At 45.5% G+C, this 18,174-nt stretch overlaps 1 protein-coding gene across 1 annotated transcript in view; it reads right to left on the reverse strand.

Moving 5' to 3' along the window:
• The window catches only part of LOC111658447 (rho GTPase-activating protein 23-like), a 36,442-nt gene that overhangs the window by 11,389 nt on the left and 6,879 nt on the right, over window positions 1-18,174 (reverse strand). Inside the window, exons 2-12 of the mRNA XM_087175307.1 lie at window positions 17,114-17,317; window positions 14,062-14,086; window positions 13,575-13,667; window positions 12,541-12,619; window positions 11,703-11,763; window positions 8,389-10,030; window positions 3,195-3,350; window positions 2,094-2,205; window positions 1,782-1,821; window positions 435-572; window positions 1-305 (exon numbers count right to left, since the gene is read on the reverse strand). Coding sequence (XP_087031433.1) covers window positions 1-305; window positions 435-572; window positions 1,782-1,821; window positions 2,094-2,205; window positions 3,195-3,350; window positions 8,389-10,030; window positions 11,703-11,763; window positions 12,541-12,619; window positions 13,575-13,667; window positions 14,062-14,086; window positions 17,114-17,317 — 2,855 coding nt within the window. The remainder of the gene's footprint in view (window positions 306-434; window positions 573-1,781; window positions 1,822-2,093; window positions 2,206-3,194; window positions 3,351-8,388; window positions 10,031-11,702; window positions 11,764-12,540; window positions 12,620-13,574; window positions 13,668-14,061; window positions 14,087-17,113; window positions 17,318-18,174) is intronic.

Below are 18,174 nucleotides of genomic sequence, written 5' to 3' on the forward strand. Positions count from 1 at the left end.
CTGTCCGTCTTGCTGTTCTCCCTGATGACCTTTATCCAGTCCAGCATGTCCTCCCGGTCCTCCGCCTGCAGCAGGTACTCACAGAAGTCCTGCGTGGTCAGTCGCAGGGCGTGCTTTCGTTTGGTCTCACTGTACGCGATGTCCACCAGGCAGCCCCGGATGCTGATCGGCTGCTCGTCCTCCGCTGCGCCGCCGATCGTGGCCCCACGAAGCACCGCCTCCCTCTTATCCTTGTAGAGGAACAGCGAATGGGAGCGAAGCACCGAAAAGACTCGCTTCCACGGACGCATGCCGCTGCCCACCTTCTGCGGAGGGAAGAGGAAATGTGATGTGATGTGATGTGATGTGATGTGATGTGATGTGATGTGATGTGAGTGAGCGCTTGCTTTCCATTCTTTTCAGATCTCACTCATTGTCAGGCTCGCTCTGCTCACCTTGCCCTTCTCCGTGAGGATCTGTTTGAAGTGCAGCCATCCTTCTCGCCGCACATCGCTGTAAGTGATGTTTCCCAGCTCTGAAGTGGAGTGGCGTTTAGATCGAACCTCCTCTGCCGTCCCAAGGTTGTCCAGAGACTGAAACACACACAGGGAAATGTTCAGAACATTTATTGATATGTAGCCCTGTCAGATTTTCTACTGTCAGTCGTCGTGAGACCTGGAGAATTAAAATTGAATCTGACTTTTTTTTATTTTTTATTTGAGCATGGTAATCAAAAGGTATGGGCGACAGAAGGCGACTTATGAGACTGTATCAAAAGAAACAAGCAACAAAAAGCAATTTAAAATCTCATGATGTTTTTCTTGAGGTTTTGAATCAACCTGATGAGATCATAGTTTTTACTGAGGGTTTATCTTAACCTTTGCTTCTCTTAGACACGGTTTCCACTGTGTGGCATTGCTTTGTCATGATTTTCAAGACTTCTCCTCTTGCCACATTACATCAATTTTGCAACAGATGTCAGAAATTTAGGAAGCAACGATCTGGTCTCCGTCGTGCCTCTGTAAAGTGGCCAGATGTTACTTTAAAAATGCTTCCCGTCAAACTTTTATAAACACATTCCAACTTGTGTCCGAATTTCACACAACTGAGGAGCTTCTATCTATCACAGTTTCTGATGTGGCAGGAAAAAGCAGATTTCTTTAGACAAACTGTTTTGAAACACGTCTCTGCCGTTACGAAACATTAAATTGTTCCTCTTACAAATAAAAGGTCAAATTAATAAGCAACTAAATGCAATTCAACACACTCAGGGACTGAGTGTGTTGAATTGTCAGTTTGCTTATGGTGGTTAATGTTAGCAAACCTAAGACAGATGTGCCTGTATAACTTACTGAGTCAGTTCACTGACTGTATGGCTCTTTTGCACGTGTCATCCTGTCACAGGCAAATATCTCAATGGTTGTAGGACAAAAAGTGAAACTAAGCATCGGGAAATTCATTGTGGCATCATCTTGTAACTGCTGCTTTTGCAGTTGAAATTTAAAATATACCACTGTCTGTGTACTTGTGGTCACCCACTGTAGTTAGCCACATCAAATACTTCTTACAAAGTCTTAAAATTACATTTTTTACACCTTATTTTGTCTTTAAATGTCATTAAGTCAAAATTCAACAAATTTATCTGTTGAACTGCAGGGCGTCTTTGTTTATAGTTTACTGAATAACAGGTGAATGATAAAGCAGTCGACCCGACCTGGATTTATACTAAATGAGGTTTCGGATGATGAGAAGTCAGAAGAATTTGTCACTTTATGAATGTTTACCAAAAGTTAACAACTCACCCCGTCAGTGAAGAAACTCTTCACTCTCTTTGGAAGCCTCCTGGAGAGAACAACAACAACAACACAACTGTCAAAACGTCTGCCTGCACGTACTTACATGTACATTTACTCATTTTATCCAAAGTGTCTTACAAGTGAGGGATATCACTAAAGCTTCAGTGCAGTAGGAAACCTTGGTGGAAGTACTGAATACGAAATCTATTCGATAAGTGCAAGGAGATCAGGTAAAGAAGTGCACGGTAAGTGCTATATAGTTAAATGGATTTCATTTCTATCCAGTTAAGAGCCAGTTGTCTCTCCAGCAGTACTCACGAGAACACCCGGCCTTCCTCTCTGAACGTGTTGAGTCCTTCGTCACATGACTTGGAGCGCTCGGTGGTGATGGCTAGAAGATAGGAGGAACGGCGACTGGATTTAATACTGCCTGCTCGGTGAGAGGATGAATGAGAGAGACAGACAGAGAGAGAGAGAGAAGAAGAAAAGAGAAAGAGACAGAGAGAAAGACAGAATGTTGATGTAATGCCAATCACCAGAGTGGACGGTGTTGGATTAGGAGATGGGGAGAGGGAGGGAGGAAGCAGGAGGTGGTGGTTGGTGGAGGTCGGGGCGTTTGAGTGGCGAGTGAGTGGGTGATGTGGGTGAGGGTGGACGGTGGGGAGATGAGCTGGGGCGGTGGGTTAGACTGTTTCCCACCACTGGCATGCAGGTATAGGCTCTGCGGATACAGACTCACATGCATTTGAACTATTCATCAAAGAAAAGTGTCATGCAAGTCTAGATTTGTCCTGGGAGTTTAATTAATCTACAGCACACTGACTGTGGAGCTTCATGCACAGAGAAAGAACCAAACACATTCTCAACAAACATGTTTGTATAATTTCCATGCAACTTACAAATGCAGCATGCAAACATTATATAGCAGTGACAAAAAATCTCATCGATTTTTGTCAATTACTGAGGCCATAAAGTCTTGTTTTAAAGTTTCAACCAGTTTCCAATAAATCATCAACTTGTAGAAGTAAGTGCTGTGAAAGGAAACAGCATTATTCGGCAAAGTGAAGCAAAAAACGACACTTGATTTTGGAAAAATCCTTGATGATGATTATTAGAAGCGGGTTGAAACTGGCCGATTTCTCTTACATTTCTCTGACTAAACAAGCAAAAATGCCTTTCATGCTTTTGAATTTTAGAACATCTTAAGGCTAAGATAATCTCAGCCCACAGACCAAGATCATCCTAGCCTTATGATGCTGTTGAGAAACGGGGGCCAGGAGGCTTTAAAGTCTCATGCACACTTCATCAATCCCTCTCTGAAGGAAGAGGACAGATAATCTACTGTACACTGGTAGAGAAACACTTTTCTGCTGCATGCAGTGGGGAGTAAAGGAGGGGAAGGAGGGGGGGGGCACTCACTGCAGTCGTGTGAGAAGAGCCTAGTGAGGGGGAAGTGGAAGGTGGGGGAGGCGGGGCTGGCGGCAACAGCGGGCGCCGAACTCATGCCGCTGGACACCACGGAGGACGCCGGCACGTGGCGGGCACGCAAATCAGCGCCGGGGCTGGTCGGCTCATCTGTGGGAGGGTGGAGGGAAGGAGGCAGGGGACGCAGGAGGAGAGGAAGAGAAGGAGGAGAAAAGAAGGGAAGGATAGGGTTAGGTGTTAGAGAAAGAGGTCAGAAGGGAAGAGGAGGGAAAGGCAAACAGCAGGGGTTAGATCAGGAGGAGGTAAGGTGAGGAGAGGTGTTTAAGGAAGTGGAACCACGAGGAAGCGCAGGGTTACCGTCAGAGACACACAACTAAAAAGAATGCATTTCACAATTTCTATTTCTTTCACCTTATATTTACATTACAACAGCCACACTCTTACATGGGGCATTTCTATATTCCAGTGGGACGTACACAGAAACAAAGATCACAAGCTCAAACATTTACAAATCTGCAAAAGAGGCTAAAACCTGTGCAATTGTCTCAGGAAAGAAGAAACACAACTGCAACCTGACTACAGAGACAAAAAGTCACGCTAGCACATGGAAAAATAGGCAAATAGCTTACACATAAAGCAGTACCTGTGTCTCCTGTTGCCATAAGAAGAGCAATTCAGTATCTAACAGAGGGGGGTTTTGTGACAGAGATTTGCCGACGGCAGGTTTCAGTTCTTTATGAAATCTACAGTCACGTATGATCTGATACGTGCATGAGAAACTGTCACAATCCAACAAGTAGAAAGTAGAGAACTCTGTTGGGCATTGAATGCGGATGAGCAGGGTAATGGTTGTGTCTTTAATCAAGCTTCATTGCTCAAGAAGACAAAGGTATAAAGCAGTTTTATAGGTCGCAAGTGTTTAACAGTTTGAGCTAATGTAAAAGGATGTGAAAGCACAACACACACACACACACAAACAAACACACTTTCATGCGTACACACACTTACACTTCCTCACTGAGAGAGGATTGGAGACCGGCTCATCATTTGCATAAAGTGATGAGAAGCTGGATTTGCTGCTGACATTTTTAAACAGGACTGAAAGGTTTGCTCCATGTGGAAACAACAGAGGGCAGCACAGCCTCAGACAACAGGACGGAGATCCTCCCCCTCAGACCACCACATGCTCCTTTTTTCTTCTTCTTTTTTTTTTTAATTCTTGCTGGGCTTTCTCTTTCTTTGTCATTTATTTCCATTTTCCTTCACTCTCTGTCGCTGCATCTTTTACTATAATGTAACATTACTGATCCATCATCCTTCCCTTTGTCTCTCCGTCTCCTTCCCTCTGGCGCTCTTCCTTCTCCCGCCACTGCCGTTCTATTCTTCACTCCTGTGCACACTAGAGCCCGACATAAGGCGGAAAACATTCCCAATCTGGGATGAGGAATCTGCCTGTTTACAGCGCAGCACAGAAATAGCCGGGCTGTGGGTTTAACAAAGGCCGTCATTAACAGGCAGCCAGAGAGTGAGCTCAGAGCCACGAGACAGAGATGGACCAGCAGAGGGGAGCAACATACTGCACCACACTGCCACTCTCAATGTCCTGTGTCCATCCCATTTCATATGTGACAGTCAGCAGTCAGAGACTACATGGGGAAAAGAACGGAAGAAAGAAGAGAGAGCAAGAACAGTAGGAAAATGTAAAAAAAAAAGAAAAAAGGAAGGAATAAAAGAGACTTAAAAAAAAAAAAACATCGACACAATATGTGGATGAGAAAATGCATCACATCTCTAAGCTTGGTGATTTTTACTTTGTCAGATGAGTTGCAGGATGACATGCTCCCTTAAGGACTGAGAATATACACAAATATCTTCTAATTCTCTCAAAACTCACATTGGATTACTTCAAAAATGCCAATACCAAGTGTACAGCAAGGCTGCCTTTACTAACTTTACTTACTTACTGAAAACGGATGCTCTGGTGGAAAATCCTCTCAAATGTTAAATACTGTGCAGCTGTATAATGTATATACCTGAACTTGCCGAAATTATACAGTCTAAAAACTATTGTTTAAATCAGTAAGAATTGGATTAAAGATTAACAAGTAAATTACCTTTATTGTTGTTTATTCTGCCAATTATTTTCTCTCTTTATTAATTAATAATTTGGTCAATAAAATCTCAGATCAGTAAAAAATGCCTGAAATGAAAATTTCATGAATTCATTTCAATTGTTTTTTTTGGCCAAAACCCAAACATATTCAGTTTATTATGATGTGACAAAAACAGCTGCAAATCCTCATAATGGAACAGCTGGAAAGAGTTAATGATCAACATTTCGGCTTTAAAAAAGACTTAATGATTAACAGATTATCAAAGTAGTTGCAGTGGCTCAGCTAACTGATTAATGAACTAATTGTTGCAGCTTTACAAAGAAAGCAATAAATCTGACCAAGCATTAGATGGCAACCTTCGGTACTTGACAGTTTTGGTGCTACAGTTACATTTTGGTCCGTACCAAAAAGGTTTGATCCCTAGACTTTGTTAAACAGAGAAAAGAAAACCAGAAATGTAGAAAAAAAAAGACAGAGAATGAAACTGAGCATTAAAAAGCCAGAGGGGAAAAAAAAGAAAAGGGGGCTGGTGCCTGTAAGACAAGCCACAGGGCACAAGAAGCCTATTCGAAGCAGGACAGAAGCCAGTACAGAAGGTCTTGGTCCTGGTCTCTCATGTTCAGGGTGCAGCTAGTAAAGACAGTCATCGACTGAACCCCCACACAGACCAACAAACCCCTTCATCTTCCAGAGCAGCACAATAGCAGCATTGAGGGCGGGAGCTGGGTATATGGGCCCCTACTGTTCCCCACAAGGGCCGCCACAAAAAACCTCCTGGTGATTTACAGCTCAGATTCATGTTGAAAGACTCAGAGTGGGCACAGAGTAAAATACTATATCTGTTGACATGATGTTGTTCATTTCATATGAGCTAGTGGAGTAGAAAGATACTGCGATATCTCTATACAAGACGTCATAAAAACACATTTGCCTTCAGACACAACACGTCTTTGTGCTCGCTACCTCACAGATAAGAGCAACAGACTATTAAACCACGTGTTCCCAAACAGACCCACATCATATCTGCATTTCTGTCACAGAGATGAAGCGATGGAGAAAGACAGAAGAAGAGAAAAGTTCTTGTCTATGGGGAGAAACTAGCCTAGTTTCAGTTTATGGCTATTAAACATGTCCCGGCCTGCATCTCTGACTGCGTGGCTTCGTTTGATTCAGGTGAAGGGACGAGGCAAGAATGTGTTCTGACAGACAGACTGAGAGAGAGGCACAGAGATGCCTCCTGGTTTGCTGATCCACTGGATTTTCTTTCTTTAAATGACTTTCTCGGGCCGAGAGCGGCTTGGCTCAAATATCGACGTTCATTCCAAGTCGGGTCAAAGCTTCCAAGTCAGCTGATTTGAATCTATTCGGCATTAGGGGAAGCAGTGCTTTTTTTTCCTCGGGCGGTGACAGGGTGATCGAGGCACAGCTCTTCTGACTGACTAACTTTGTTTGCCTATGGTTTGACTTCATGGCTGCTGTGCATGTCAAGTGATACGATCCAGTCTGAAGCCTGCGGAGCCCCTTTTCTTTCAGTCCTTTCAGGACTGGGAACAAGCCGGGGCATGATCACAGCTCCCTCCCACTGACACCAACATACTGTGGCCAGGCCATTACTGTACATAATCATGCAAGAAGCCTCACACAGACACAGAACTGCATATCCTACGAACACTGAAGGTATGGCAGATTATCATTCTTATTTTATGGCAAAAATCAGGCTGTTTTTCATGACATGTGACTAATTTAATCCAACTTTTGTAACTTTTGAAAAACTTTCAAATGTTGCAAATTAAAATGCAATTGTAAGTGCATATGCATCTTCTTGGTCAATAACAAAAGCGGATTGATTAATGTAAGTTTTCTTGCCTCAGATGTATTTTACAGGCAAAATCTCAGATTGTCCGCTGTGAACTGACCATAAAGAACTGTAATAAAATTGCAGAGCACGTCAGAGAAGCACGCCAAGTCAATTCATACAGCTGATTTCCAGAGCTATTAATCATATAAAATAACTTCTAGACGAAAAATACTGTAAGCCACTTTTAATGTGATTAAACTTCTCTGTCCATTCAGCTTTTCTCATTTCATAAATCCAAATTTTAAATGTCCAATAATATGTGTCGATCCATAATAAGATATTTGTGGTTTTAAGAACCAAAAACCATCTCAAAGGTTTCCTGAGTGATTGAATAAAAATAAAGCAGATTTCAGGTAAATACAGAGAAACCAAATCCTGCAAGGTTGGATGGTGGGCCAGGTGGGCGGGGCTTGGGGCATGGCAGAGATTCATGACTGCTTTGTTGTGACATCACAAAGTTCCACAAAGTTACGTTTTAAGGCTCAGTTTCTATACTTTGAAAGTATTAATATAGAACCTAGACCTGCTTTATAATCAACAACACATGGACATCTACCTTTATATTATATGGACCTTTAAAAGATGAAAAAACTAAAATTGTAACAAGAAAAAAAAATCTGCTGAAGTGAAAACTTCATATGAAGACACACTGACACATCTTAGGAATTATAGTAAATCTCCAGCACTGCCCTGCACACACACAAACAAAAACACACAATGAGGAAGGAATTTCCTCGGCATGGTGAGGTGACCTTAAGGAACCGGGGGCAGGCAGCATGATTCGTAAACTCCCATCAGATATGATTCAATCAAAACTACTAATACTGTCTGTAAGACTGTGGGAAATACCAGTATTACCCAACGCAAACATTCACAGACACACACACACACACACACACACACACACACACACACACACACCAGCAGAATCTCAATGAGAGAATGGAAACTGCATCTGAGAAAAGCCTGGAGCCTGAATAGACAGACAAGAAGGAAATTAAAGAAACACACACACATTCCCCCAAACTCGTAATTTTGTCTGAATTATAGCTTTGCATTTCCTCTCAGTTAAGCTTTCACTAACTTTCAATAAACACTCAGTATGGATTACACTTTATAATGGGAGCGATGAAATCTAAAGGTCAGTCAGAGTTTGCATGAGGGGATTTAAAGCAGAGAAGAGAGTCAGGACGACGAGCAGAAGCTCACTACTTACCAATGAAGGGGATGGATGCCAGAGAGTCATCCTCTATGGGGAGGGGGGCGAGGTTGCCGTTTGGTTTGTGTGAGGCTACATCTCCTGTGGAGCCAGAGGCAGGGGCTGAGTCCTGGGGATCAGAAGAAAACAAAGAGGGTTCTAGCCCGTCCATGGGCAGCGCGTAGTGGGGATGACGCAGCCCGTGGGCGTTCCTCCGACCGGTGGGAGGTTTCTGCCTCAGCACCACTTCTTGGGTCTGTGGCGCCACCTCCGGCTGCCCCTCCACTGACCCTCGTTCCCTCTCGTGGTTTGTTGGCCTGTACGCTCTGTCCTGGGATTCGGGTGTGGCGGAGGCGAGGGGAGATGCGGTGGAGGAGGTGAGGGGTGCCGCTGAGACCTCTGGGGGGCTTGTTTTAGGCGTCGGGTTCCAGTTCAAGTGAGGGCCAGAGTACGAAGGGTCCCTGAAAGAGTGGGCTTGCTGCATGATGCGGCCCGTCTTGCGGTAAAAAGAGGGGCTGTAGCTGCGGTAGCCCACCGGCTGGTCGTCCATGCTCTGCCCAGGGGGAAGCCGCCTGGTCTGGGGGGCAGCCTGCTGGGCCTGGGTCTGGGTCTGGGAGTGGGCCTGGGTGTGTTGCTGCGGATGGTGTTTCGAATGTGACTGTGTGTGTCGGGACATCGGAGGAGCTTGTGCTGCACCGTAATGGCTCCCCTGCCTTGGGTAGGCGTCAGTCCTGGGGGGCGGCTGGGGAGCCTGCTGGAGCCATGAAGGCCTCTCAAACCGAGGTGAGACCAGTCCACCTGCGGCTCGGTCCAGCATCTCTAACGAGCGGCCGTGACGATCGTACTGGGCCAGAAGGTTTTCAGAGCGAGTTCGGGTATAGTTAGAGGCGGGGTGGCCCCTACCTGGGCCCCCCTCCAAGTCTGCATACGACCAGCAGGGCTCTCCATGAGGTCCTGGTCCTGACTGCTGCAATAAAAGCAGCGTGTCCTGGGAGGCGCTGTGTGGCCAGCCGCCCGTCCGCTGCTGCTGCCTCCTTGTTTCGCTGAGCCGGTCCTGAGAGTAGCTGCGGTGGCGGGTCTGCATGCAGCGTCCTGAGTGCTCAGGCAGCTGGCTATAGTACCAGTCGGAGAGGGCCTGCTGGCAGCGCTCGGTGCGGCCGTGGCTGAGCTGGGGCGGGGGAGGACTGGTCCAGGCCGAGCTGGACTTTCGTGGCTGGGACTGCGAGGAACTGGCGTGGTGGTTGGGGTAGTGGACTTGGAGCGGGCTGGACAAGGGGCCTCCTGACGAGGAAGAGGAGGAGTAGGAGCGCCCCCTGGTCTGGCCCTGAGGCTGCTGGCTGGTCATACCGTACTGGATCTCCTCTGTGCGATGGGCCGGGCTGGTGTGACCCACTCCTCCTGGCTCTCCTGCGCGCCCCTCCTGCCAGCTGGCGGGGCTGCCCACAGCAGAGCGGTTATCCAGGGGTGAAGAAGGGCTGGAAGAGCCTGGCCAGCGACTCCAGTTATCCAGCTGGTTCTGGCCCATGGGGGCAGACGGAGGGGCTCCAGCGGGGGGTGTGGTCTTGGTGCGTGAGTAACAGAGGGGAGGTGGTGGTGGGAGGTTCTCAGCTCCCCCTGAGTAGGGTTCGTTGCCTGTCAGGTAGGCATCCTGGGAATATGCCTTGGAGAAGAAAAACACATGGGACATGAAATGACAGGAAGAAAAGCTGGATAAAAAAAGCTGTGTGTGTGTGTGTGTGTGTGTGTGTGTATGTGTGTGTGTATGTGTGTGTGTCTGTGTCTGTGTCTGTGTGTGTGTGTGTGTGTGTGTGTGTGTGTCTGTGTGTGGTGACTTTAAATCAAAATGTGCTCTAACCATAACTTTATAAGGCAGCTTCGTCTTCCTGCTGCTGTATATTACACAACAAGTCTTAAAGTGACACCGTCTCTCTTTGCACATGCTACATAGCTCAAACAGTGCATGAATTGCCTTAAGCAAAAGCCACAGCACTCACTGCACAGCCACCAGTTGCAAATACACACAGTGTGTGCTCACCAGTGTTGTGTGTACACATACAGGACAAATACACTGCGCTGGTTTTAGAGAATCCATTGCAAATAACAAACTTAAAATGAACCGATGAGTTTGTCAATTAGCCACACTGTCACATTTAAAGCATCTCTTAAACTTTATAACACAAGGAAAACAAAAACAAACCCGCAAACAGTCCTTTTTCCTGCTTCTATGCATAAGTCAAGCTAAATGACACAGACAGTTGGAAAACTTTTCAAGGTTTACCTAATTGATCTAGGCCGTCCACTAGGATCCAAAACCTTTGCTCAGCCTGAGCGCTCAGCTTGCAGTCACCACAAACAGACACCGAGGAGGAAGAGGCAAGAGGACAAGACAGGAGTCTTCTCCTCACCAACGCTCCTGACACGACACTCCTGCTGCTACAACCTGCCGTCTTTCAAATTTCAAACCCTCCTTCTCTCAGACACATTCGATCTTCCGCTTTATTTTTCTTTTACTTTTTTTGTCATGAGTTTTCTATCTGTTGGTCTCCTTGTTTTCTCCTCTGTCGGGTTCCTTCCAAACTCCCTCTCTCCTCCCTCTCATTCTCTGTCTTACTCCACCCTGTGGGAGTGTGTGGAAGGAGGCGCAGCTCTGGTGATGTCATGCCAGGAATGCAGCAGATACAGGCGTAGCAGCAAAAGGGGGAGGAGTGTGAGGACACAAGAGTGGAGTTTCTAATGTTAAGACATGGCAGTAGGGCTTAAATGTTGGAACCCAGGTTTTTGGGGCTGTTTTGGCAGGGACACTGATGTTCCTGCATGTGGGGGAAGAAGGATCACCCAGAGCTGGTGATCTGGTTCAGTGTCTTGTTGACATGTCGCTCCAGGTTAGTGGGAGGGGCTCGGGGATGATGCATGTCTGATCATGTGAGCGAGCATGGAGCAACCTGCGGAGCGCCAAAAATGTGTTCGGTACATGGGTGTGTGAACGAGCATGGAGCCGTTTTTTTTTTTTTCCAAATGTGAGCTCCAACAGTCGGATACCTGCGGCTTTTAATGAATGTCTGTTGTAATCTAAACACAGGGCAGTGAGTCTGAGTCACTCTCCAGCCATTCTGACTAAATCTCCACATTCCTGGACAGTGATGGGGTGAATCCTAGTTCAGCTCTGCCAACAAGCACCGCAGAACACACAGTTTCCTCCAGTGTCCTAAAATAACAGAATAATACTTCTCCGCTTGCACACGGGCATGGGTATGTAAGTGTGCAATGCATGATATGTGTAGGGCCAGTTTGGTGTTTCTGAGGATAAGGTGCGTGAAAAATCCCATACTCACACTTACCAACTGAAGCACGTCTTCATCTTTTGGCATTATGGAGAGCTCCAGCACACTCTCGCTGCAGGGAGGACGGGAAGAAGAAAGATAAACAAGAGATAGAGAGAGAGAGAAAGAGATTAATGCTAAAACAACACGATCACATCCAAAATCCAGACAACACAGGAATAAATACACTCCGAACGCTGTAGTCATCTCAGTAATGAATCATTTATGGTTAATTTATGGAAAGAATGAATTCAAACCGGAGTGTTCAGCAGCTAGGGTTGCACCGATCCGCCGAGCTGGTATCAAGGCTAATACCGATTTCATTAAGTGGATCAGGTATCAGCCAAGTACAACTGATCCGCATTAAATATAATTTCATCGTCAGCGTCAATTTAAACTTCGGTCTTCCCGCGCTCATTTACATTTACCATTATCATCAGCACCACCAGTAATCCCCGGCCTCATGCTACCTTATCTGAAAATGATCCTTATGAGCTCCGCACAGTGTGGAGTACAGATTTTAATTTGGGTAAAAAGACAGCATTGATACCGGAGTTAAAGAATCTCAATCACTATCAGGACACAAAAAGTCAGATCAGATACCCCTGCTGTAGCTGCCCCTGAACTCTGACCCCCCCCCCCCAAACAGGACCTGGTGTTGGGACCATGTAGGGCATGAGTGTGTAGAGTACACTGCTTGAGGCTACTCTTTCTTTAAAGTGGGTAAAACTAATACTAGTTGCTAGGATGTATGTCATCTCCATTGTACGCTTGCAAAGGAAAAGCAAACAGACGGTTCAGTCCATCAACACACCAACGGCTCAAAGTGCTGACAGGCAGGAGGTCTCACCTGTTCTGAATGAGGGCGATCACCTGCGAGTACGTCTTCCCCAGAACACTCTCTCCGTTCACTTTCACCAGCCGATCCCCTGCAGAGCACACACACACACACACACACACACACACACACACACACACACATTATCGCACCGGGGGATCTCTGACGCCTTAAGCAGGTGCACACCTCCTGTAATGGTTTGCCAAACCTGGCCAGGGAGACACTGAGCACAGACACATTTCCCTGAGAGAATAGGTTTAAGAGGAAATCAAAAGATCGAAACAAGAACATTTGGCTGGAAAAAGTTGCTTTTTATATCACTGCAACTCTTTTATTATTAATGTCCCAGAGGTCAAGGTGTGTCAACAAAACCAAAAACATGACGCTTATTATCTCATCAGGCATGGGTGTGGCATACACAAGGCCTCAGTGTAAACAAATTCAAATTTAATCTTATAAACATTATAAGATTTTTATCATTTTATTATTATCTATTATGATTAACAAGCATCATTGTCTCCAAAATGTATTAAATGGAATACCATTTAAAAAAATAAAAAAATAAGTAAAATAAAATATTACCACACCAGTGTTTTGTGAACCGCAGCCCCAGTAAAGGCATTAGATAATTGTGTGCTAAAACTCATGTATGTATTCATGGTCATGCAAGCTGAAACACATACAAAGTGCCCCGAGTGCCTGTGTTTGTGTATGTTCATGCTGGTATGTGACTTTCTTGAAGTGACATTTAACCATGCTCAGAGTACTGGTTTGGTGTGTCTGAGCTGGTGGGAGTGGACTGTGGCCCTGCTACAGCAGCAAGACACAACAGGAAAACCTCAATAGCTCTGTCACATTCAATTGCACTTGCGAATTTGAGTTGTCATACTGGTATTTACATTACATCACCAACAGAAACATTAAAAAAAAAAAACAACAAAAAAAACCCCCCTAAATCCTGGAGCATCACATGACCGGAGCGCTCCCCAACGGATTTCCAATGCAAATCAGGATGTTAATGCTCCGGCACCAGATGTTCCCTTTACCTGTGCACAAGCCCGCCTGGTGGGCCGGACCTTTTTCTCTCACATTCTTCACAAATATGGTGTCCATCGGCTCCAGGCGACCTTTCTGGTACCCTGAATGACAAAGAAAAAGAAAAGCAAAGATCAGGGATTTAACCTGATGTACTGTGATAAGAAAAATAAATGTTTAAGTTGCTTCTAGTGTTTAAAGATAAAACCTTTTGAGTAATTGTGTTCATGACTTTGCTGTCCTGGGGAATTTATCAATACTTAACATTTATTGACTATCATTGTTTTTCTATGAGTGTCTAATGTAAGTGCAGCTGGACTGAATCAGTTTAGATGCAGTGCAGAATAACGTCCTCTAGGGGGCGTAGAGAGGCCGCAGAGCAGAGGTGACAGGAGGCGAAACAGGAGATGCCAGTTCATTACATCATAGTCATCCCTCTGTACAAGGTCTTAACGTGTTGCCTGGTGAAATAATGAAGAAAGGAGAGAGGACACTTACCCTTCCCGTTACCGTTCTCCTCATCCTGCAAAAGACAGACACAGAGTTACTGCTCACATTCAAGACAAAGACAATTCAAGTGATGAATGAGAGAAATGTTTAAGACCAATAATATTAATAGAATTACACTGTAACATTTCAGTATTTGACATTCAGGTGAAGTAAGGCGAAAACAAAGTTAATCACTGCTTCCACAGGCAGGAATATCACCAAATGCTGACTCAGGGTTTACATCTTTTCACACATGGTGCTGTCCTAAGGGTTTTTGCTCTACAGAGGGTTTCTCTGCAGGGTTCACTCTGTTAAATTAAAGACTTTTTTAAAGACCTTTTTAATAGATAGAATAAAATGTTATACCTATTTCACCGTCATACCGGCCAAAGTATGAAAGATATCAATGAAACCCAGGAGGGATGAGAGTTATTCAGCAAGTGCTTGAATATTTTATATTTTTATTGATTTCACATTTTATGCGTGTGACATACATAATAATTCCTAACAACGTAATGATCATTAAACATGACCTGGACCAGCAGCAACAAAGGGATGGATGGATGAATCATTTCACCAATAATCAATTAACCAAAAGAAAAAAACAAATTAATTTTAGGTCCATGTATGAATTTTACACAAACTGGTGATTTTCCAACCAGTTTCTACCAAGACAGAAGCAAGTCTTTTTTGTTGCAACAAATGAAATCATCTTAGTTTCCCTGGCAACTAGCCCAATGTGTGGGGGGTGACTAAGGTGAGAAAACATGATATCTACATCTCAATTAACTTGAGATGACAGCAGGAGTTCCCAGTAACCTTTATGTCATTTGAAGGCTTTACAAGTTTCCCTGAAATGTCAGCGACTTCCCTGACATGTGGATGCAATCCTTCACAGACAGGTTTGTTTTTTTTATGAGCCTTAAAGTTGGAGAGCAACTCAAGAGATGCAGGGTGCCGCAGGTGCTCATGACGTCATGTGTGAGGCAAACACACAGAGGTATCAGCAGGGAGGATTGGTGGTGGTGAGATTTTAGAGATCCAGCTTGTCTGATCACCTCCACACACACACACACACACACACACACACACACACACACACACACACACACACACACACACACACGGGCGTACTAAGCTGAGTGGACAGTTTGGGGTTAGGGGCACGGTGGGCTGACTAGTGCCTGGCTTTATGCTGCGCTGAGTGGGCTCATTCCAGGCTCTGTAGACAATGGTGGGGGGTTTAGAGGCAGAGAAAGGGTAGCTGCCGACCCCAGAATAGAGCTCCGAGCTGGGGACACTCAACAACTGACCAACCCAAGTCTGACCACATCCTGGGACGGAGGAGGAGGAGGAGGCAGTGAGAGGTGGGCACAAGACACTGTGTCTGGGTCGAACACTGTACACCTCTGGGTCAACACCTGGATTCTGTGTGGCAGCTGCTGGGGAGCATTTACATGTACAAACAAAAAAAACAAAATCCTCAGCGAGATCTGAACTCAAACTGCTGCAGCTACATGGCACACATCTTAAACCACTGGGGCCTCTGTGATGCCCAGGCTACATTTCATCATGGCACAGGAGACCTTTTTAAAGGTTTTTCCTACAATGCTGGAAGACAGAGGAGAATGAAAATACTTGGACACATTTAATTATATGGGCTTATGTCATTTTCTGAGCAGTTCACCAACAAACTGCAGCATCTTAAAGACATCAAAAACCAAAAATGGAACATAATTCAGAGTGCAAAGTCTTCAGCTGTGACTTACTTTGCTCTGACACGAAGACAACGCACGTCTCACATTCAGAGAAATATCTTTTTACTGCAAGAGGTTTATTTTGATTTGATCCGTGTGATATCGCTCATATAGCTCATTTTGCAGACAGATAATGTTGTTGCACTGCACTATAAACAGTTGTACACATGTGTGACCCACTTCCCTATCACTATGCATTCCCGGTTCAGTAGACAGGGCTTTCTGTAGGCATGTGCACCGTCTTTCTTCTTCCGTCTTTCTCCATCATCCTTACATTTACTCAGAAGGCGACACACGAATCAGGTACAGTCTAAGTCTCAGTGCCTCAAAGAGAAGCCACAGGGACATAACCCCTAACCCCACAAGACGTAAGTGCGTAGGAAACAAACATTTTTTAATACTCTCATTTTCTCTGAAGCTTTTTTGACTCTGTTGTGGTCTCACAATAGAAGAGTTTGGATCTTTGTATTAGATAATAAACTTAAGGACCCCTGGAGACCTTCAGGACGGGCAGACACCATGTAATTACTTTCCAACTGGGTCATGCCCCCGGTAGGCCTCTGATAACTGCACATTATGAGGGTAATTTGGGAGACTTCCACGGAGGCTCTTCACATAAGATCGGGCAACTCTGTGGTTGCGATTGTCCAAACGCACCATGTGACCCCCGAGGAAGAGGAGCCGAGGACAGAACCGGGGCCAAAGGCCAGCAGTGGGCCTATTGTCTGGGGCCGGCCTGGTACGGCCTGAGTGCCAGCGAGTGGTACCAGGCTAAGACAACAGATTCATTCAATCTGTGTTCCTATCTGCAGCTGCTGGATGGTGGGGTGGTGGAATAATAATAGAGGCCTTGTTTCAGCTGGCTCACCCCACCCCAGCCTCCATATCCCTCAATTTCACATCTGGAGCCGTTTGCCCCCACACCTCAAAGAGCTAAATAACCACTCGCTGGTAGAGAGGCTGATTCCAAAACACCAGAACAATCCTGAATTCACCAAGGACGAGAAAACAAGGCCCTGTGAGTAAAGAATTAGGAGCAACAGTTTTGTAGGGAGGTGAAGTGTGAAATTTCATTCTCCTCACAAACAAAAAGTTTACATCTTTATTTTGTCACTAAATCTTTTGCTCCTTCCTTTAAAACCCCCTTTAACCGCTTTAGTTTGGAAGTTGAAAAGAGAACGTGACATGAAAACACTCCACGTTTCTATAAAACTGCAAATATTTAACATAGTCAAACACTTTTTCAACACCTTGAAACTTGTTTCAAGACATTCTCCAACATCTCAAGGACCTGTGTGTCTCACCTTGAGGTTGGTGTGCAGGGCGGACTCTGGAGGGTAAACGATGAAGTGGCGTAGCGTGAAACCGAAACCCTGGGAGTTCTTATGGAGGACCAGCGTCCGGGGACCCTTCCAGCCCACGCCGCCCCCCTCCCTTCCCGACCGGGTCGCCATCGGCGGCCGAGGGTTGTCACCGGCTGAGGAGAGACCATCCCTCCGCCCCTTAGCCTACGGACAGAGAGAGAGAGAGAGAGATTCAGTGACATTCAGGTGGACTTGTATGACTTATATTTTTTAGATTAGATGTAAAATGAGCCCCAGTTGGTTCTTCAAACAGCCAGGTATATTGGCTGTTATAATATACATCATTGTCATTTGCAGATATTTCAAGTCCATGTGCCGTTCATGGGACCAAATCTACAAACGTGTGTGTAGATTTACAGATGCAGATAATAGATAAAGAAAGAATTTCACAAACTAACACCAGTTTTTCATCAAATCCTATTGAGAACCTTCTGTATTTTCCCATAATTAGCACCAACACTGCAGAAACATTCAGGTTTTTCCAGATGTAACGCACTTTATGATTCTCTGGAGAAGCACAAGGCGACTCTGTACCCAGACTCCAGACCAGTGACATCAACCCTCGACTGCTGGCTACATTAGCAGCTTCCTCATGACGTCCTGAACCCGGCCAGTCCTGCATGCCACCCAGCCTTAGAACAATGGTCCGTAAACACACCTGTGGGGTCCACTATCAGGAAGGCTTCTGTCTAGACAGGGCCACAAAGGCACTGGGGAATGTGGGGCTTCAGCAACACTGACCTTGGTCTTATCACAGGGAGAGAAAGTCTGGGGGGGAATCTGAACCCAGGGCAGAGAATAAAGGCAGATTTCCACCCGCTCTCTAAATATCTCATTCCTGCTGCCGAGTAAATAAGCCCAGCGAGCACAGCTGACACACACACGTGAGAACAATCACCCTCATGCCGCCCTGGCAACCCACATCTGTCAGTCAAACACAATCACCTGACCAAACAGGCATGAGCGAGGAGGAGGAGGAGGAGGAGGAGGAGGAGGAGGAG

The sequence above is a fragment of the Seriola lalandi genome, unplaced genomic scaffold, assembly GCF_002814215.2.
Source record: "Seriola lalandi dorsalis isolate HSWRI2012SDOR001 ecotype SW California unplaced genomic scaffold, Sedor1 jcf7180002054443, whole genome shotgun sequence".
NCBI lineage: Eukaryota > Metazoa > Chordata > Actinopteri > Carangiformes > Carangidae > Seriola > Seriola lalandi.